General features: G+C 37.4%; 2 protein-coding genes across 10 annotated transcripts in view; both read left to right on the top strand.

Moving 5' to 3' along the window:
• frmd4ba (FERM domain containing 4Ba) overlaps window positions 1-22452 on the top strand; it is a 322166-nt gene that overhangs the window by 87894 nt on the left and 211820 nt on the right. The gene's annotated exons all lie outside the window — the stretch shown is intronic.
• The window catches only part of foxp1b (forkhead box P1b), a 207743-nt gene that overhangs the window by 154115 nt on the left and 31176 nt on the right, over window positions 1-22452 (top strand). For 8 of the 9 annotated variants that reach the window (XM_051113080.1, XM_051113081.1, XM_051113078.1 and 5 more), the window contains 4 exons: window positions 4791-4928; window positions 6805-6897; window positions 11880-12021; window positions 21005-21197. In XM_051113080.1, coding sequence (XP_050969037.1) covers window positions 4791-4928; window positions 6805-6897; window positions 11880-12021; window positions 21005-21197 — 566 coding nt within the window. The remainder of the gene's footprint in view (window positions 1-4790; window positions 4929-6804; window positions 6898-11879; window positions 12022-21004; window positions 21198-22452) is intronic. The other variant, XM_051113084.1, reaches the window with a different exon arrangement.

The raw sequence follows: 22452 nt of genomic DNA, 5'->3' as shown, positions 1-22452 counted from the left end.
GCTTCAAACAGACCAAACCTCCTCTGATTTCTCAAGGGCTTGTTATTTTGTACTTCTCAATTCTATTTGATGTCCTGACAAAACAAGATGACACTGGGGAGCTGGCATTAAAATTTGATTTTCTTTTTTTCCTGCCCTCTTTCTTTCTTTCTTTCTTTCTTTCTTTGCAACCTGTTTCCGTGCGGCCAGTTCAATGTGTGAGCCGCTCTGATTGAAGTTGCCCCCCTTCACTCTTCATCTTAATTGCCTATCTCTCTTCCCCCCCCTCTCTCTCTCTTTCTCTCGTTCTCTCCGTGCATGACATTTTGCTCTCTCAGGAAGAATACGTTCTTCATTAAGTCAGTATCAGTGTTTCTGAGCTTCGTCAGATGTGTGTCAGATGTTTCCTCGTTAGAGCCGTATTTTTGGATGCCGTTTCCTTCTCATAGTCATAGTGAAGATGAACTGGACGGTGGATTTGAGCGCCTGGCTCAAATGAGCTGGATCCGCAGCTGCGTCCAGTACGCTCCGTCTCCCAGCTGGCATCATTGTGTAGTTGTATAAGTGAAATCAAATTTAATGATTAATAATGTTATGCATTTTGTGCCCATAAATGTTTGCAGTTTATTTTGAGTAATTATTTTTCATTTTTGCGTTTTTTAATTATTGATTTATCTTTCAACGTTGTTTATTTTTTGTTGCATTTACCTATTTTACCCTTTTATGGTTTCTTTATTTATTTATTTTTACATTTACGTTTTTTATGTTTACTTTGTTTGTTACATTTACTTATTTGTGTTTGTTTTTTAAATTTACTTTTTTAAAATTATAATTGTAAATTAATTAACGTGTTGACGTTTTTGGTATTTGGTACTTTTTTTGGTGTTGTTTTTAAAAGTAAGTGTGTGAGGCTTGCTACTTAATTTTTGCAAATTGCAGATGTTTGCATGTTTTGGCATGTAATTGTTGAGTATACAGCATATGATGTGTGTGTGTGTGTGTGTGTGTGTGTGTGTGTGTTTTGGGTAGGGCCGGTGGCCAGCAGGCCTGCGCTAGCACATTGCCTACAGTCACATAGCAGCTGTTCGAGTATGTTATAGTTTCTCTGTGTGTGTTAATGTGCTACACTCACACCTGGCCTACACCTCTTTTTAGTGAAATTCATAACCGTCAGCTTTCTCCAGTTTCCTCAATTTCTTCCTCTCCTAACAATTCTCTCTTTTTGTGAGCAAACAAGTCCCGTGCTATTTAAAACTGGCCGAATGACAGCTGAAATATGCATTCATAAAATTCCTTGTATCTCGTTTACCCAGATATCTGCTTTATCTCATAGCGCTTTCATCATGAGACTGCTTGAAATATGTATTTGTTCTTTCCTCACCTCTTATCAAGCGATACGGCCGTTTACCGCAATTCATAATAATAATTTCATTTCGCACACTTTCACAATTACGGCCAGAGGAGAAGAGCGAGCGGCTCTGAGCAGTAAGCGGCGGTATCCCTCACTCCTCTTAAGTGCTGCTGATATAGTGGCCAGGATGATATTTTTCAGCTGAAGTGCTTCTCTTCTGCGGCGGGCCTGTCTTAAAGAGATTCCAGCTCATTCACCAGCGGATTAAATGCTAGTAGTTACAATGATCAATAGGTTAAGAGGAGGCCCATCCCTCTCTCCACTAATGACCTCAGTGGTAATGGGCAGTAAAATGTGAGCTGTAATAGCCTTTCCGCTAGGGCTGAGGTTTGCTAGAAGTGGACACACACACACATACACACATTCATGCAGTAAATGAGGGTGTGAAGCTGGTGTCAGTGTGTCTGTAAGGTGTGGATATAAAGGGTTTAATTGGAACAGCCTGGCATTGTGATTTGCCATGGCCTGAGAAGTTAGTAAATTTTAAGTTGTTATTTCTTTTACAAAGCATTTACCTTCACGTCAAATGTTTTAAAGTCTGTATTTGGTTGTTGGAACTGTTTAAAAATGTTGTCCATTTAAAAATGCTGCTTGGTTTTAGGAACGGTTCCAACCTTTACAAATAAATAAATAATTAAATATGCATAATTTAAAAACGCAAAGCAAATTAGTTAGTTAAAAGGATTTTTTGGCATTTTACATTAAAAATTTTATTCAAAATAGTTTAAAAAATATGATCTTATAAATGTGGCATTTCATACAAGTTAAAATGTTTGTATTTAAGTTGTAAATTTGTCTTTATTTGTAAATTAAAAAATTCTATTTTATTCTGTTAGAATGCTTTGTAAGTCTATTTACAAATTTACCTAGGTTTTAAGAACAAAAATTAAATAAATAATTAAAAATGCAAAGCAAATTAGTAAAACTGTTTGTAAGTTACTTAAAAAAAGGGTTTCTGGTCATTTTAAATTCAAATGTTCATTCAAAATGGATTGAAAACAGTTCAAATCGTTTCAGAAATGTGAAAAAAAAAACATGAACTCATAAATATGGTTTAATTATTTAAAATAAAAATCTATTTACAAATTTACCTAGGGTTTAAGAACAAATAAATACATAAAATAAAAGCAAGCAAATATTCAAAATAGATTCAAAAAAATTTCAGAAACGTAAAAAAATATGAGTTCATAAATATGACGTTCAATATGTTAAAATGTAAAAATATGTTTAAGTTAAAATGTTTGTTCAATTTCAAAGATTTTTTCTTTCATTTTAAATAGATTCAATAAAAAAAGATAGTTTCAAAAATGTACCAAAAAATATGAACTCATAAATTATGAACTCATAAATACAAAGTCTAATACAAAATGTATTAGTTATGTATTTAAGTTGTACATTTTTTTATTTGTAAATTAAAATTAAGAAAAAATTCAAAACCTACATTTACTGAAAACTAAAGATCTCTCAAATATTTGACAATTTATGAAAAAATGTTGCAATTGTAAAATTCTAATTACATTCTAATAAATATAATTAAGTTAACTTAATCAAAAAGTTCACTTTTTCAAACTTTGTTGTTGCAAAAAATTTGAAACAACAAAGTATCAAGTTTATTACAGTAAACGTGAACTATTTTCATTACTTGAAATAAAAAAAATATATATATTTTTTTCATTTACTTGCCAAGGTGACTTTTCTCATTTAGTTTATATTGATGTATTAAAAAACTAAAACTAAAATAAGAAATTATTAACTACAATATATAGATTGTGTTTTAAACACAACAAAATGACGTTAACTAAAATTCAAATGAAAACAGAAAATAATAACTATTTTAAAGTATGAATAAAAACTATAATAGTATCTCAATAATAAAGTAACACTGCAAAGTATAAGTCGACCAAATGATCAAATATTGTGTTGCCAAGTATAAATGTACGCATGTGTCTGGTTTCTGTGTGCCTTAGCTTGTATTGTCTCGCCGCCCACCCGTCTGCCTCTCTGACCTTCAGAATAGTTCATCAAAATTAGTGGCGCTGAGAAATAAGGACATGAGTGCATAATGACTGTGAAATGAAGAAATCAAGGGGTGCAGCCTATGCAAATGGCGCGCTAAGCCATGTGAAAAATGGCCCTCATATTAAGACGTAACACCCATGTGTTGGGGCACGTGCTTGTGTGTTTTACTTTGATCCGAGTATTATAACACATTCAACCCTGTCTTTGTACCACTGAGCGTTTTTAGGAAGTTCATGTTTTTTGTTACACTTAGTGTGGGATGAAATAGGCGGAGACAATGTGGAGGTTAAACCACGCCCCTTACAGAGAAACCAGACTCAATTACATTCATCAAGACAGGACAAATTCAAACGCGTGTCAGCGCTTTTGAATCAGATGCAATTGGGGTAACCTTGGTTGAAGGCAGACTGTCGCCCTAATGTCTGGCCAATCAGGAGCAGATGTGAGACATACATCTGCGATCTCGCACACGCTCGCTAAAACACGCTGGGGATATGTTAACAGTTGCAAATGCCCGCCGCTATCAAGTTCAGCACAGACGTGGTTTGTCACCCAATGTCACAAAGGAGATTTTAATGGCGCGGGGTATCATAGAGAAAAGCTGACACTGAGACACACGCGCGTACTGTATTCACGCAGCCTCTTCTCTAATTAAAGACCCCTGTCAACAGCGCGAGGACCCTCTCAATGTCACCACACGTCATTTTCCTTTCCGGCCGGCCTTTTTTGTTCCGCTTGAGCTTGTTTGTATGCCCTTTAATGTGTGTTTTGATATTTTTTTTAGAGAGGGGCTTTTTTCCGTACTCATGAATTTGACGAGGAACACAGTCGACAACACATCCCGGTTAGATTCGTGTTAATTGATATTCAGCGATTTTAAGTTTGTGTACACAACGAAACAGTACACTGTGAGAGTTGTGACCCATTTTAGTGAAGTATCGCAGGGACAAGACGCTTCACGCTGATGAAGAGTGGGGAAAACAATCACGAAAAAAATGAAAATACAAAACGTATTCACAGTCACAAGCAAAACATGGACAGCACTCCAGAATAATGGCCAGTGGCCTTGTCAGTGGAGTGGGACGTTTGATGATGGGGACGCTCTGTGGTTGTTCGAGTGTGTTTGTATGTGTGTGTGTGGGGGGGGTTTCTCTTTGTATCTGTCAGTCTCCCATCAGTCAATGCAGCTTTGGCTTCTCGTATCACTGGTTCTGAAAGCTCCTCAGGTGGTTTTGGAGAAACAGATCTTGATCTCATAGCACATTCATCTGGTGACAGGCTACTGATAGGACACGTGATATGTTATCTCTAGTGTATGTATTGCGAGTATTGTGTGATTGTATTGTATTCACGTGTCCGTCTTCTTCCTGTGTTTGCGTAGGTCCCAGTTTCTGTTGCTATGATGACACCACAGGTCATAACTCCTCAGCAGATGCAGCAAATCCTCCAACACCAAGTTCTGAGCCCCCAGCAGCTCCAGCTGTTACTGCAGCAACAACAAGCACTGATGTTACAGCAGGTACTCGCTTTCTGTTTCAATCCACACTCAAAAAACTTGTTCAGTGAACTTAAAGTAAACTTTCCATGCAATTAGTTCAGGTTCATACAGCAAGACTAAAACAAGTTCAGTTAAACAAATAATGTTTAGTTGGCTCAACAAAACATTATTTGTTTAACTGAACTTGATTAGTCTTGTTGTATGGATCTGAATTAATTGCGTGGTAATGTACTTACTTAATTTAAGTTCACTGGACAAGCTATTTTTTAGGTATTTAGGAGCAACACGTGTTGGGATGTTAACAGTTTCAGAGTATTTAGCAATAACACGTGGCACGTTAAGAACAATTTTATTCATAGTTGTAATATATACAATAAGAGATAGAAAAAGAAAAATGATCTTAGAACTGCCATTATCACAGTTATTGCTCATTGTATGAATCATGACTCATCAATGAAGCTGCCAGCACCCTAAGCATGAGCTCTTCTCTTCTAGACGGTGGTAACCTCAAAACTTTTTCTAATCAACCCTCTTCTAAATCTCACCATTACATGTATAAGGACTCTAACACGTAATTTTCTTTCATAAAAAACTTGAAAATACTATTTATTGCTATTAATTTACTATTTATTACTATTTTTGTCAACATGTTTCCTTCTTCAAAGCATGCTGGGAACTACACATCCTTTTCAGTTAGTTGTGTTAACAAAAACAATTCATGTAATCCCAACACAAAATGATTAAGCTCAATTAATGTTAACATAATGAAAATAAGTTAGGTAAGAAAATTTTAATAATTTAGTTGTTTCTGCTAATTTTAACCAAGTATTTTGAACTAGCATTAAAAAAAAATATATATATATATATATATATATATATATAAGTTTGTTTGTTTTGTTTTTTTGGAGTGCATATAGTTTCCTTCTGTTTAAATGTCTCAAATATTACTCAGGTGTTACCTTAATTTAAAAAAAAAAAAGAAGCCATAAGGGTCAATGTGTCACAAAGGGCACAACGCACAGTTTAATGAATAAATAAATGCATTAATTATTTGAATTAAATAACTTGAAGTGAAATATTTTACTATATAATATATTATAGACATAATATAATATATAATTAATTTTAAAGTAGCACCAACAGCAATGTAATAAAAGGTGTTGCTGGTATTAATAACATATTTATTACCAACAATAATCACAGTGGCTCTTATGGAAAGTTATCGTTTTGCAATACTAACAATTTATTAATAATAATATTAATACAATAAAAATGAGTACAGTAGGTGGTCTTGTGTACACCGTCTTAATATGATATGCATATTTCAGCCATTTTTCAATATCCTCAAACATTGCTCATCCGTCTTCAGATTTTAGAGCTAAAAAAGTGTCTAAAAGCATGCTCTACAATTAGTTCATTTCTTTGTCATTGCATTGAGCAAACATCTGTTTTTCAACAATGGATTTTTTTGTCTTGCATGTATTACAAGAATTGTAAACATTCTAATGAAGCAACATACAATTCTATGGTAAATCTGTCACACATGACTCAAAGAATTCCACGTATTCAGAATATGCTTGATGTTCTCTGACTAGGTTTTTTCTGATTAAGTAAATTTGTGAAAAATCTGTGGTTTTGAAACAAGAGTGAGGGATGTGTAAACAAAGTCGCAGATGTTCACAGTGCAAAACTCCTTCCTTATGCCACAAATATTTAATATAGAAGATTTTAGGTAATGCACTGTATCAAAAAGTCTTGTCATTTTAAGGCTCACAGTTGGGGGTGGGAATAAAAATCTGTTTTTTAACATTATGCTTGGACTTTAGGGGAAAAAAATAAAACGTAACAGAAGTACTGAGGAGGTGTCTTTAATTTATGACTCTGTGTGGCTTTGCAGCAGCAACTCCAAGAGTTCTACAAGAAACAGCAAGAACAACTCCACCTTCAGCTCATCCAGCAGCAGCATGGCAGCAAACAGCAGAGTAAAGAGGTATGCTGACTGTATTACTTTACACATACAGTACGCTCAGCCCCCGGTGTTCATTACCTGCCCCCAGTGCATCCAGCAGCTGTTTCCCACCAGCAGAAGTACAAAAGCAAAATCGTTCCAGCACCACTGCGTCTACTTATTTTAAGTTTTGACAATGGGAAGAACTCTTTCCCGCTCTTTTATTTCTACACCCTGTATAAAAATATAACCAGCAGTAAAGCAATAAGCGCTAACATATTTTTCTCTAGTGCAAACTTGTTGTGAGATAAAATATATTTCTGTGATGCCCACTGCAATATAATCTAATTGGTCCAGAATAATTAGACAATAAAATATACTTTAAAAAAAAAAAAAAAAAAAAAAAGAAATTGCTTATGGTCACCAAGGCAGCATGTATTTGATCAAAGATAAAAGCAGTGATATTATGAAATATCATTGCAATTTAAATTGTATATTTTCTATTGTAATACATTTTAAAATGTAATGTGTTTCTGTGATGGCAAGCAGTCATTATTCCAGTCTTTAGAGTGACATGATAATTCAGAAATAACTCTAAAATTTCCTATTAGCATCAACATTTAAATGGTTTTGTGTAAACTGTAATAGATTTTTTTGAAGTTTAAAAGCACAGTTTAATGCACACTTGCTGTATAAAAATATTGATTCTTAAAAAAAATCTCACTGACCCAAATTTTTTTGAAGAGTAGTATGTTTCAGCTGTCACATTCTGTGTTAAGTGTCGAAAAAAAAACAACAACAACAACAAAAAAACTTGGTTAGGACACATTGTTAAAGATGACCCAGGCAGAATTTCTGCATTTTTCAGTAGGTATTTGGTGGGAAAAAATCTGTGCAGTTCTGTCAGAGTAAAATGCATTAAATCAATCTAAAATTACGGTCGTATCTGCCAAAATATTTAATAAACAAACAAGAAATTCTACAAGAAATCTGTGCACAGAATCCCTATAGATCCTTATATGAGCTTTTTCTTTATTTATATGTATGTGTACAATATGACCAGATTGAAGGGTATGTGCGTTTTCCCCGTTGACAGAAATATGGCACAGTTGTAGTATATCTGAAGTTCTCTACCTCTTTGTCTTTCTCTGTCTTCCTTCGTTTTAAGGCTGTATCGCCAGCTGTGTTTCTGGCTGCTCTAATGACAGCAGGAAAAGGCAATGCTCTGGACAAAAGAAGCGATTATTGCGTGGTCAAAAGCGGTTCAAAGACAATCAGAGTTTCACTTTTTAACTTCCCCACCGAGAGCTTCATTCTGTAACCGGAGAGAGAGAGCGCGTATAAATGAAGGCGAATGTTATAAAGCACACACACACAGACGCGTACACACGCTCTCGCTTGCTTACTTCAAAGTCCCCCAGCTCGCTAATTAATGAACTAGGGGCTTCAGTTTGGACAAGTTGTGGTGCGTTGCCTCCATAAATCAATGCGACAGGACTGTTTCTCTTGCCTCTGACAGAAGCTGTCACTCTTACTCTCTCTCTATCTCTCTTTTTCCCTCTCTCCCGTGTCAGAAGGACAGACGAGGGGAAGGGGACTCTAGAACGGGAGGGGGGTTGAAAGAGGGAGGGTGGCACCGTCAAAAGGAGAAACAATTGATCAGCTGAATGGAACGTGACGAACAGGAAGAAAAACACCATTTTAAAGAGTATTATGTATGATCACAGGAATTTGATGCAGCCCTCGAGAGGCTCTCCTCCGTCTGCGCGTGTTTTTCTCTCTCGCGCGCTCCCTCTCTCCCCCTCCTTCGGCTTTCTCTCGCGCAGCCATCAAAAGATGGAATACGAATTGTTGCAGCGACTCCCCCCACGGGGGTCAGACAATAACCCCCCGCTGCTGCTTTGTGCCTCTTTTATTTAAAAGACAACAAAATTTCTTAGGTTTTCAAAGATTTTTAACTTTGGATTGGAGGCGAGGCAATAAAAGGGCCTGCCAGCGTCAGTCTGGATCATGTTGTCATCTGCTCTGTTCTCGCCTCTCTCGCGTGCCACTCCGAGTTAACCTCCCGTTCGCAAGCTGGGACGGCGTTAGGTTAACGCTCATGTGCCGAGGAACATCTCGAGTGGCCTAGGTTCTCCTTCAGGGTGACGTACAGATAAAAATAAACACGCTTTGTAATCCAGTCCAGTTTTTTAACATGCAATATGTATCACAAACTAATACTTCAACAGCATTTGTTCATAATGGCTTTTTTAGATATATTTTTAACATTAAGCTTTATAAATGTTACCCTGGACCACAAAACCAAAAGTCTTAGGTAGCACGGGTATATTTGTAGCAATAGCCAAAAATACATTGAATGGGTCAAAATTATCTAATTTTCTTTTATGCCAAAAATCTTTAGGATATTAAATGTTTCTGAAAGATATTTTGTAAATTTCCTATATATATCAAAACTTAATTTTTGATTAGTAATATTCATTGCTAAGAACTTAATTTGGACAACTTTAAAGGTGATTTTCTCAATATTTTGAGTTTTTGCACCCTCAGATTCCAGATTTTCCTACATCAATGGAAAGCTTATTTATTTAGCTTTCAGATAATATATAAATCTAAATTAAAAAAAAAAAATTGACCCTTATGGCTTGTTTTGTGGTCCAGGGTCACAAATGAACATTAGAATAATAAATGCTATGAAATAATATGATACCTAATGCATTAATGTTAATGAATTGATTGCGATGCTTATTGTAAAGAATTTACACATTTTTAACAATTTAAGTCGGCATGAAACAGAAGTTGTATTTTTATTTGTTTCCTTATTGTGAAGCATATTTGAATGAAAAAAAAAATGTAGGACAAGACTTGATTTTGTCCTTCAGGAATTGATTTTTCGTGAGTGAGGGACTTTATTTTGATTAAAGATTACAAGGGCACATGAATTAAAAAAAAAGATGTACATGGATAAATCACTTATAATACACACTGCAGTACTCCATAAACAATAAGAAATGTCTATTTTAATTTTATGCTGACATCTGAAAACATCTTGAAATCCAAATCTGTTTCACTAATAAATATTCTGTTTATACTGTATTAAGCAAAAAAAATTGTTTTCATAGACTTTCAACAAAATGTAATTTTCTCTACCTCAGAAATAACTTTATTTGCTGATGTGAGTTATTTATAGCCATTTTTCACAATCCAATCAAACCTAAGTTAAATCAACTGGAATAGTTTTTCATTTTGTGAGCCTTTTAAAGGTAAAGGCAGATGATATATTTGACATTAATTTAATTAAAAACAGTAATTTACAGAAAACTGAATTTTCATGGATTCATTTTTTGCTTTTGATTGTCCTGATGGTGAATGAAAAGACAAGGGTACTGTGATCTAGACATGACCTGGAACTGAACCTGCTTCTCTGTGGGAGCACCACAGCTTGCATATGTTGCTCTACCACTGCGCCAACCATTGACATTAAACCATTTGTATGTCCAAAGCCTCGTGATTGGGGTTAGAGAGAAAAAAAAGAAACTGACCTTTGACAGTCAGATGAGGATGGGTGGACCGTGAATCAGAGAGGGAAAAAAAAGAGCACTTTATCAGGCTGTTTCAGATTTGTTCTGGGTCTAAAGGTTGACCTGTTCACGGCTGTGCTGCGGGACCTTTTTTGTGCGCCTTCTGTTTGGAGAAGTAAACACAAAGTGAAGCATCCTGTGTTTGGGAAGAGGGTGCGGCACACAGCTTGGCAAAGCTACGTTTGCGCTTTAATGTACCAACAAACACACACACACGTGACCCTCAGGGTCCTGTTTTTTACCTCTGACCATCAGAAACCTTCATCCTGGGATTATGGCGGATGTTTAGCCGTTGTCAAAATGCATCGAGGAGGTCATAAACAACAGTGTGAGTGTTGAAAGGGGTCAACGGGAGGGTTCAGTAGCCTCGTATCTCCATCACATCGCCCATTTGTTTTGACTGAGAAGCGACTGGGGATGTTAGATAATTTCCTCCCATTTATCGTTCTGACGACGCAGCAGTTCATTTGCCCATTCCTCCCTCTTCTTCTATCTTTCAACACCCTCTTCTCCCTATTTCCCCTCCATTTTTACTGACTCTCCCCTTTCTTCCTCTCAAAATTTCCCCAGTCCTATGCCACTTTCCTTTTTCTTTTCCAGCTGTGAGTAAGTGAAATATTATCATTTGTCTCCAAAAGAAGTCATGATATGACATTGCAATGCATGTCATGACTCAAAAATCAACCAGTTTAATAAATTGTTAAACATTCCATTGAGATAAATTATATAAAGAAACAAATTCAATAAATGTATTAAAAATATATTTAATGAATCCCAAAAATAAAATATACTGAAAAAAAAATTAAATGTAAAATATCAATGCATTAAACCTTATTGTTATTTTTTTAAGACATTAAATTTTATACATTTTATGCATAAATGTGCACACTTGACATTATAAAGAAAAAAATGTATAGCATTGAATCAACGTGTAGTTTTCTTTGTCTCAGAAATGACTTTATGCAATATAATGACAAAATTAATCACAATATATATAAAATTAACACACACTGCTCAACTCTTCTCCCATTGGACGGGTACCCTGTTACTTCACACCCCTAGTTTATCCAAAGGAGACAATCGGTTGGCTCCCCTGGCTCTGCACTTACACGCTGCTGAATATTAAGGAGCTCCGTTCAGTCACAGGTTGTTTGTGGAGTTATGAATGGCCATAATTAAAATCCTGTGGCTCTTATTAGGAATGATTAACAACATTTCATTATTTGTCATGAGCCTGCCCGACTCCTCGTTAATTAAGAGGGGACGGGAATGTGGGAATGTACCTGTCCGTGCCTCTTTGTGTGTGTGTGTGTGTGTGTGTGTGTGTGTGTGTGTTTATCAGCCCTGAGTGAATAAGTATGTTTGTGCATGTGTTGACATAATTGTTTGTGAGTGTGAGGATGATATGTAGACCTCTCATCCTCTCTCCATCTCCCTCGGCAGGTGTCTGCTCAGCAGTTGGCGTTCCAACAGCAGCTGCTCCAGGTTCAGCAGCTCCAGCAGCAGCATCTCCTGAGCCTGCAGAGACAAGGGCTGCTGTCCATTCAGCCCAACCAGACTCTTCCCCTGCACTCCCTCACTCAGGGTAAGCACAGGAACATCCATCGCACCATAAGAGGATTTTACACAGAGAGCAACAGAAATTGCTGACAAATTTCGTATGAAAAATGCAACAAAATTAATCACGATTACAACGTGAATTTTCATCCGCCTCAAAGAAAATATTGCTGCTTTTCACTCTGCTTGCCTGCTATGGATTTTTATGTTTCCCATTATGTTTCAAATTTGTTTGTTTGTGTAATATTTGCAAAATCTGGATTAAAAATGAGGATACATGTTATATTTATTAGTTTATTTATAAATTATTTCATATTATTATCTTTATTATTTCTTCGCTAAATGAGGGGTGGGGATGCATTTCAGGGCATATGAATCCACTCAACATTAAGAGGCCTATAGGAATACCTTATTTTGTTTTTTAACCCAAAAACCTATTTGATGACCAAAAATCTTAAAGGGATAGTTTACCCAAAAATGAAAATTACCCCATGATTACTCACCCTCAAGCCATCCTAGGTGTATATGACTTTCCTCCTTCAGACGAATAAAATCAGAGCCATATTAAAATACGTCCAAGCTTTATAATAGCAGTGAATGGGTGCTGAGATTTTGAAGTCCAGTAAAGTGCAAAAGTCCATCATAAAAAGTACTCCACATGGCTCCAGGGGGTCAATAAAGGCCTTCCGAAGCAAATCGATGTGTTTGTGTAAGAAAAATATCCATAATTAAAGTTTTTAAATTGTAATCTGTTCTGCTAACTGACATAGGATACTTTTTGGGATAGATGGATATACTTTGTGGACTTCAAAATCTCAACAGCCATTCACTGCTATTATAAAGCTTGGACGAGCCAGGACATTCTTTAATATAACAATTGTATTCGTCTAAAATAAGAAAGTTATATACTGTACACATAGGATGACTTGTAAAATAAATCATGGGGTGATTTTCATTTTTGTTTCTCTTTTGGAGCGGGAATTACTGATAAAAATCTATGAAAAGTGCAATGAAATTATTCACAAGATTGCAACATAAATTTCCATCAGCCTCTAAGAAAATATCACCACTTATCACACTGCTTGCCTGATATAGCTTTATTATGTTTCCCATACCCAGAGTATGCTTTATTTTATTTATTTATTTATTTATTTTTTTCCTAAATGATCAAGAGGTTGTATGAATACATACCTGAAAAGGAATACATTTTTGAATGACTAATAAACAAACACCTTTTTGGTTCAGGAAAAAAATGTCAACATTTTGCAGAAATATACAAAGTTAGGGAAATATATTGCAGTTGGTGTGAATAGGCGTTTATGTGATTTTTGTATTATAGTTTCTGTTGCTATTTTCTTTTAGAACCAGAACATGACTCTTGCATTTCCACACTTCCATTACATATACATACAGTATCACTCTGTTTTAACTCTATTGTCTAATGTTGGCTTCCCTTCAGCCCCTAAACATACTAGCACCATTGTTTTCTAACCTCAGCCCACTAAACTAGTCAAAGATTAATCACTTCACAAGCAGTCTGTGAGTCAAAAGGTGTTTTTCCAGGAGGTGTATTGCTTTATTTTCCTTGTCATATTTACTTAAGGAGCAGCAACAGAATGACAAAGACTGCATTCATACCGGTTTTGTTTTGAGTTTTGTTTTCTTTCTTACGAAAGCTGACTGTACTCTCTCTGGCTAAGACAAACAAGCCCATAACAAGATAAGGCCATATGAAGGCTGGGGAGGGGGTGCTTGGGTAACACGCAAATACAAACTGTGTTTGTTCAGTCTTGTTATTGTTTGATCAGGGCATAGTCGGAAAGCTGAGCCACTCCACATACCCACGTTGCCCTGGGGCTGGGCGAGGCGATGCTTCACGATGCAAAGCCATAGGCTAGTGTTAAACAAGAGGCCATCTCAGCAAAGAACAGTTTTATTTCTCTAATAAGTGATTGAATGACATCTCAGAGCAGTCGTTACACAGGGAACATTGCAAGCATGTAAGGCCCAATCAGAGGACAGTAATGAAAAACAGGACAGGACACGTGCTGATTTTCTAGTGCGGAACACAAGATATTGTATGCATATATACTGAGTGTGCTTGGCAGTGAAGGGTGGATTATTTCCTAGTTTAGAACCTGTTTGTCTAGTATTAGTATCATGATTGGGTAACCGCAATAGTTTTAGAATTCTTTATATCTTATTGGTGGTTAAGTGTTAGAAAATGTTATTAGCCACACTGTTATTTGAATTTATTTTGAAACCCAGTTTAGGCTTTTGCTTCCTTCACCCATCAATAGAATCAAATGCGTTTCTTCAAGTGCGCATCTTTGTGTTTAAGCAACGCTGCTTTTCGTCAAATTTCAGTCTGAGATGTCTTACAGGTCACCTGGCACAGTGGCTGGTAAAATTGGGTCCAAATTTGGCTGGCATGGGGGGTAATTTCATACCCTGATTAAAACACTTGTCAGTGTGTGTGTGTGTGTGTGTTTGTGTGTGTCCTGCACATTTTCTGCTTCACTGTTAAAAGTTATTGATGACCTTTTTTTCTTTCACACTCCACTGCATTCTTTCATGCTCCAGCAGCCCAGTTTTCTATTCGCAAGATGTAATCTACAATATTCAGTAGTTGGCTAAGTAGTTAGCATTGGTGTGATAACTTATGTTACCTCCTTGTGTGTACGTGGTGATTATGCGCTTGGGCAAGCTACTACGGAAGATTACCCGGCCAGCGACATGGACTGAAATTGGCTTATTTATTAGACCCTCTGACTTTGATGTTTGAATAAAATCTTTTTACGTCACTACTTTACATTTAATGTACAGGCGCATCCAGTCATTTTCTACTAGATTTAAAAGACTTGTTTACAAGCAAGCAAGCTAGCTTTCTGGCACAATGCAGACATCTGAGGCTTCAATCAAAACAATGTGTTTTAGTCTGTTGTATTCGAAGTTGGATCACTTTTTGGACTTTTTGACGTTAATGTTTTGGAGAGGGTCAACTGAAGTCTGCTGTGAATTATAACAATGTGTTGGAGGAGATAAAAATCATAAACTGGGTCCAGTAAGAAAAAAAACAAGTGGGCTTAGCAGTTTGAGTAATAGAGTGAGAAACAAACAGAACAGATGAATATTCAAGAAATGCAAGCATTTGAGATGTATTTGGTAGTCTCGTACACACTGCAAGTTTTTAAGAGTAACAACCATATTAGAATATGGAGTGAATCCCCTAAATGTGACCATGGACCACAAAACCAGTCATAAGTGTCAATTTTTTTTAAACTGAGATTTATGTATCGTCTGAAAGATAAATAAATAAGCTTTCTATTGATAGGATAATATTTGTCCTAGATACAACTATTTAAAAATCTGGAATCTGAGGGTGCAAAAAAATCTAAATATTGAGAAAATCTTTAAAGTTGTCCAAATGAAGTTAGCAATGCATGTTACTAATCAAAAATTAAGTTTTGATATATTTACGGTAGGAAATTGACAAAATATCTTCATGGGACATGATCTTTACTTAATATCCGAATGATTTTTGGCATAAAAGAAAAATCAATATTGTTGACCCATACAATGTATTGTTGGCTATTGCTACAAATATACCTGTGCTACTTACGACTGGTTTTGTAGTTCAGGGTCTCAAATAGTCATTCTGGTTATTCTGGAGTGTGAATGCAATACAGGAGTCACACTGGATTCTATGATAGTTGGAACAACAAAGCTTTTTTTTTGTGGCTTTTTGAGTCTGTTTTTTTTTTTCTTCCAATTTTTACACTTTACTTTTTTTTTTAGCGTTTTTGTTTTTTTCATCGTTTAGTTTTTGAGCATTTTGCTGAAATTTTGGAAGAAAAAGAAACATTCCTTGATAACAGAGTTAAAAGTCGAAAAGAAACTAAGGTTTTTGAGGAAAACATTCCAGGATTTTTCTCCATATAGTGGAATTCAATGGGGATCAACGGGCTGAAGGTCCATACTGTCCCAAACTGGCTCTACACAGGAATAAGGAATACACTGAGGAATAAGGGTCTTATCTAGCAAAATGATTGGTCATTTTCTAAAAAAAATATATATATATATATATATATATATATATATATATATATATATATATATATGTTTTTCTCCCTACCCTACCTTTTTGAATCAAAGTACACAGATGAAGAACTAACATGTTTTCAACGTGATTACGTTATGCGCGAAGTCGTAGATGCGCATTGCAAAGCTACAGTAGTGTAAAATGAGCATTTTTGGTTAAAATGTGTATAATTTTTAATTTTTTAAGAAAATGGCAGCTCGTTTTACTAGACGAGAGTGTTATTCCTCGGCTGAGTTTGCATAGAGCCCTTTGAGGCTGCACTGAAACTGCAATTTGGACCTTCAAGCCTTTGATCCCTATTGAAGTCCACTATATGGAGAAAAATCCTGGAATGTTTTCCTCAAAAACCTTTCTTTCTTTTTGATCAAAGAAAGACGTGAACATCTTGGATTACACTGGGGTGAGCGAACTATCAGTAAATTTTATTGAGGCCTGGTCGTCTGCATTGACGTGGCTGCCAGATGTGTGTTTGTCCCTCATCTTCCACACTGTTAGCCCTCTCTCATCTAAATCTGTGCCCTCCTACACACACGTTGTGAATCCCTCTAGTTCCAGAGTTCATTCTCATCCCTAGCCGCACATTAGTTAAGTTGTCCAGTCAAGGGCCACAGGACACCGACAAGACAAATTTGCCACTAATATGAAAGCAGTGAATGTGACCAGGCATGAGGCGCGATGTGCGCGCGGACCCATCAGGGGACTCCGGCCCCTCGTCCGGCCTCGCTGGCAGTGATTGATCGGCTGGCAGTGCGGCACTGTTTAATAGCTTCTGTAGCATTAGGGAGGAACATATTTTAGGCCTAAGGGCTGCATATCAAAGGCCCCAGTGATCATAACCCCTTTAACAGGAGGGAGAGAAGATCTCTGCCTCACAGAACAATAAACTAATAGTAGTGTCAGTTTGCCCCCAGTGGCGCGGCGGCGGTCTCGACAAGAAAGACGCAGCCGCCGCTTTCCGTGGCCCCAGCGCGCGCCGGCATTTTTTATCGGGCTGCTGATGGGCCACAACTAATGTGGTTGTGAACCTTAAATCAACTTTCCGCTTGCTCGAACACGGTCACCAGGGTACCGGGGTACAAGGACAGGAAAAGGTTGAAGCGAGAGTTCGGGGCCCCTGTCTGGGTGTCGCCGCTACCTGCTGCGGTAAAAATTGAGTTGCTTCGCCGGCGATCAGTCAAACGTCTCAATGACATCCATTTTTTAAAAGCGCAAGTGTGTATCTTTGGCTTTTAATGAGAGGAGGTGCGCCACTGAAAAATGACTTTAGGGCCGTTAAAGCGATCTGGAGTTTTCAAGATGGATTTAAGGACAAAGAACTGTTTTAATGCCATGTGTTATCTGTGAAACGTCACATCCATCATCCGCTACTAAGTGACGATAATGCTGTGACGTTTGCCGGATTGGTGGAGAGGTCATGTGAAGATGTATGCAGACGATTTTCAGAGATACATCTGTGGGAAAGAGAGAGACAGCGGATGGAAAGCAAGACTACAGACCTGCAGAGGAAAAAAGGTTTATGGGGGGTGTCAGACACAACAAGACAGCTTCGTCCCACTCTGTTAGCCCTCTCATCAGCTCCCCCTCCTCTCTCCGGCTTGGATTCGTTTCAGTAAACAGTGGTGTCGGGGTCACCTGGACTTGTGGGTAATTGAGGGAGAGTGGGCCGCCCTGTCAAGCACGTCGGCTAAAAATACATCGCACACTGTCACCGCGCTCCAAGTGGGGGGAAAATGATTGTTCCCCTCTATGTCCAAACCCAAAAACAATCACCAGCGCCGTGACCTTCTTGAATCCACACGGACAAGTTTTCCCTCCCTCGCAATGACAACAGCAAAGACAAAAAACAAGCAAGTCGATATCTTCGGACGCCGCCGTCAGACTTTTCACGAGGACGTTAAAACGCTGCAAGACGGTACGGAAAAAGCCCAAAGAGGCGAAAGATGCCACGTGGCACGTGGGAAGGTTATTGATTCGTCCTGCAATAATTTCCGCTGGCTCTTTTATATGCAAACGATCTCGTGTGAATTTATGGCAGTCCTACCAGACTCATTTCACAGTTTTTAGTCTCTCTCGCTCTGTCTCTTTGTCTCTCTCTCTGGAGTCTTAGCCGCCTCATTAGCTTACTGTTCTCCATTACTGGCATAATTAAAATCTTTAGTAGCTTATCAAATTAAAAATATTTTCTGCTGATCGTATTGAGATCTTCACCTCGCCGTTATTTTGCCACAACAGGAATAAATTAAGACTAAGCGATTCTCGCACAAATGTATTACGCCGGAGCGCTTGAAAGAGGCCACTTCTGGTATCTGTAAAGAGAATTATTATGAAGGAGAGAGAATGAGAGAGCGAGGGGGGAGGAGGAGGGAAAACAAGGAGACGAATGAAGATAACCAAGACAAAAATTGCTCTCCATTTGCTTTCGCTCATTTTGAAAATCGATTTAATTGTGATGTTAAGCGATTGATCCCCCACCGCCCAAAACAGCCCCTTCCGTTTCATTTCACAGAACATACAAAGAACTTTATAAAGTCACACAGTGGGTGTGTTCCATTCAGAGTTCCATTCTTACGCCCTTTTGCTGAAGGCAACAGTCTTGTTTAAATGTGTGTGTGTGTGTGTGTGTGTGTGTGTATATATATGTTTATATTATACACTACCATTCAAAGGTTTGAGGTCACTAAGATTTTTTAAAAGAAATTAATACTTTTATTCAGCAAGGACGCATTTGATCGATCAAACGTGACAGTAAAGACATTTGTAGTTTCACAAAAGATTTCTGTTTCACATATGTGCTGTTCTTTTGAACTTTCGAGTCATCAAAGTATCCTGAAAAAAGTATCAGTTTCCACTAGGGCTGGGTGAAAAAAAATTTAATTTCTCGATTTGAATCGATTTTTAAATTGATTTGGAATAGGCAACGTTGGTCCTGGAGTGCCGACGTCCTGCACAGTTTAGCTGCAACCCTTGTCAGACACACCTGAACAAGCTAATCAGGGTCTTCAGGATTACAGGCAGTTGAGGGTTTTTTTTTTTTCAGGGTTGGAGCTAAACTCTGCAGGACATCGGCACTCAAGGAAAGACGTTGTCTATCCCTGGTCTAGCCTGTTTTCAGTTAATGAACTGAACATTGTAGCGCCTCCCTTCCAAAAAATTACAGTAAGCTTTGTGTTTTGAATGAAAATTCTGTCCATTTTATTGCAGGATTCAGTGTGGAGTGACAGATCACTGTAGCGGCACATGAACTAACCCTAACCCACGAAATAAACATGAATGAACATTCAAAGGAATGTTAAAAGAAAGACAACCGAAATCCTGTCTCATGCCTTCGCTCATTCAGTGTTTTAACCATGCAAACACATCAATATAACAGCTTGTAAACAATGTCACGTAACGTCACAGGACAAAAAAACAAATTCACAGAACAAAACAAACATATTCACAGACAAAAAAACATATTCAGTGACCATAAACTTGTTAGTCTGCTTAAAAAATTAACTTTAAAGAGGAGCAACATTTATGTTTGAATAAATCCATCAAGTTTTTATGACAGCTGCTATTTAAATGTTAATTTTTCCAAAACGAATTAGAGTAAAAATATAATTATGTAAATGTAACTTTATTATTATAAAAACTTAATTGAGTGTAATTGAAGCAGTTGATTTTAACCTTCAGTATTATAGTAATGTAGTACCAACTGACTGTCATGTATATTTTACAGCATTATTTTAATTCGTTTTGTTTTTGTTTTTTTTCATCTTTGAGAAAATTTGGCGTGTACTGTACCTGATCTATACCCAAAATAATCAATATCAAATCGAACTGGAAATCGAATCACAAGCTTGTGAATAAGAATCAAATTGTGAAATTTATGTCAAAACCCAGCCCTAGTTTCCACAAAAATATTAAGAAGCATAACTGTTTTCAACACTGACAATTAGAAATGTTTCTTGAGCAGCAATTCTGCATATTAGAGTGATTTCCGAGACACTAAAGACTAGAGTAATGGCTGCTAAAAATTCAGCTTTGCCCAATGTCAGAGTTTTATAGTATTTTTGATCAAATAAATGCAGCCCTGTTGAGCATAAGAGGCTTCTTTCAAAAGACATTAACAAATCTTACTGGCCCCAAAGTTTTAAGTTTGAAAGTTTGAATAGGTCCTGGCTGTTCAAGTGGGCTAATTTGATTGTCAACCCTTTCTCTAATACTCATTCTACTAGCGCTTGTAGAGTTGTAGAGTCAGCTACATGGAACACTTTGCGTATGTGGGTGTGCATGTAAGTGTTTGTGCGTCTGTCACAGAATTGAAGCAACGTCTTGTCTTCAAGCAATTTTTCTTCCCACTTATCTTCTCTCTTTTTTCAAAGGACGCATGAGCCGCAGTGTGCTTGACTTGTTAAATGAGGTTTAAGTCGTCTGTGTCAATTGGAGGCGGTGCAAAACTTTAAGCATTTTGCACATTAACATGCTTTCGAGAGTATTACCCTGGGGGCTTGTTCGTTCTTTCACTTTCTCCCTCTCTCTCACGCGCGTTGAGGGATGTTTTTTTGGTCTTGTTTTGTGTGTGTGTGTGTGAGAAAGAGCTGGCTGACTTTCTTGTCAGAGAAATAATGGTGATTATTCAGATTTCATGCCTTGTCTGTATGTTAATTATTTACTTCAAGCATGAAATGTGCGTGAATGCCAGGGAATTTTTGTACACAAACACGCTTCGCGTAGCACGTAGGGGAAAAGAGCGAGCGAGCGAGAGAGAGAATGGCAGAGCGCGAGGGCAGGCGCCGCGTATCAGCCTGTAGTGGAATAATTAATGCCCCCCTTTTGTTTACTGAGCCCTTGTTTTTTATTTAATTATGCCATGAGTAGAACCAGATTAGCTGTTAATTGATTTAATTATCCAATTTGTTTGTGGCAGGCATGATTCCAGCCGAACTGCAGCAGCTGTGGAAGGAGGTGACAAACAGCCATGTGAAGGAGGAGAACAGCGCGACCAATAACGGTCACCGGGGTCTGGACCTGTCGTCCCCCTCCCCCGTTCCCCACAAAAACCACAACCAGCATGGATCCACCAACGGCCAGTACGTCAGCCACTCGCTCAAGAGAGAGGGGTAAGACCGCCCAGACATTGAACCACTGGAGGAGAAAAGTTTGATTGTATTTGGCAAAAATCTGAGCGCAGTTTGAGACACTGTTGAGATTCTTGGCTTCACTGAGGCATCACTGCCCGCTGAAAGTGGAAATCCCTTTAAGGGAAGCCGGACAGGTACCCACAGGGCATTTCCTGCATATAAATATTCATTTATCGCTTCTAAGTACCTTGGCATTTTCATTAAGGGTCGGGCTTGTCCGCTTAGTCCTGTTCATCAGGGAATTCCAGTTAAATACCTGAGAGAATGGCACTGTTAGAACGGTTAGATTACTGTAATGAAAATAAAATCTCTTCCTTCCTTTTTAGTTATTATGGAATTACTCCACATTATCTTAATTTTATTTTTCTAATTAACTAGTTTTATTTATCTGTGGAGGGAAATAAATATCCTAAACAAAACTTCTTTTTTATTATTCTTTTAATTCTGAATCAATGCATTTTGTGCGGTAGAAAGTACAAAAAGAGCAGGTAATTCAGTACAGTCTTATGTACCAGTTGCACAACGCAGCACAGCTTTGCTAAATACTGTAAAGCCTCTTTAAAGCTCTGACACATAAAGATTTATTTGGAGGAAGCATTGCATCGCTCTGTCTTTAAGGAAGAGATTAATTTAGTTTATAACACATTTGCTTGTTTTCATGTGCTCAGGCCTGATCTTTGAACCGCTAGTGAAAAGCCTCCAGGCACTGTGAGCTCATTTATTTGTCTCTCTCTCTCTTCACATCTGACTCAGATTTGGCTGATCAAAACCAACGTGTCATTATGAAAGCAATGCGAATGAAAACACATTTAGTGCTGCAAAACAAGCTCTAGCTGAAGGTAAAGCGAGAGTTCACGTATACGTGTAGCTGCTTTTTCTACCAGTGTAGAGCAGAATGGAGTTCATGACAGGTTTACTCAACATGTCAAGGGTTATTTAAACTAGTCATGATGTCACTGATGCTTTCTTTCTTTCTTTCTTTCTTTCTTTCTTTCACTGGCACCGCACAAACAGGTCATAGGAGGCTTGACTCACTATTGATTTTATACAGTTTTATGTGAAAGTTTGGGAACCCCTTGCAAAATAACAAGAGATCATATAGTCCACCACACAAAAAAAATAGCTGAAATTATTAAAATAACCACCTTTTGGGAACGCTTGGTTCTTAATACTGTGTGTGGTTACCTAGATGATCTACAACTGTTTTTTTGTTTTGTGATGGTTGAGTCCCTTG

The sequence above is a fragment of the Labeo rohita genome, chromosome 6, assembly GCF_022985175.1.
Source record: "Labeo rohita strain BAU-BD-2019 chromosome 6, IGBB_LRoh.1.0, whole genome shotgun sequence".
NCBI lineage: Eukaryota > Metazoa > Chordata > Actinopteri > Cypriniformes > Cyprinidae > Labeo > Labeo rohita.
Note: the sequence above shows the minus strand (reverse complement) of the source record. Positions and strands in the feature narration are given on the sequence as shown.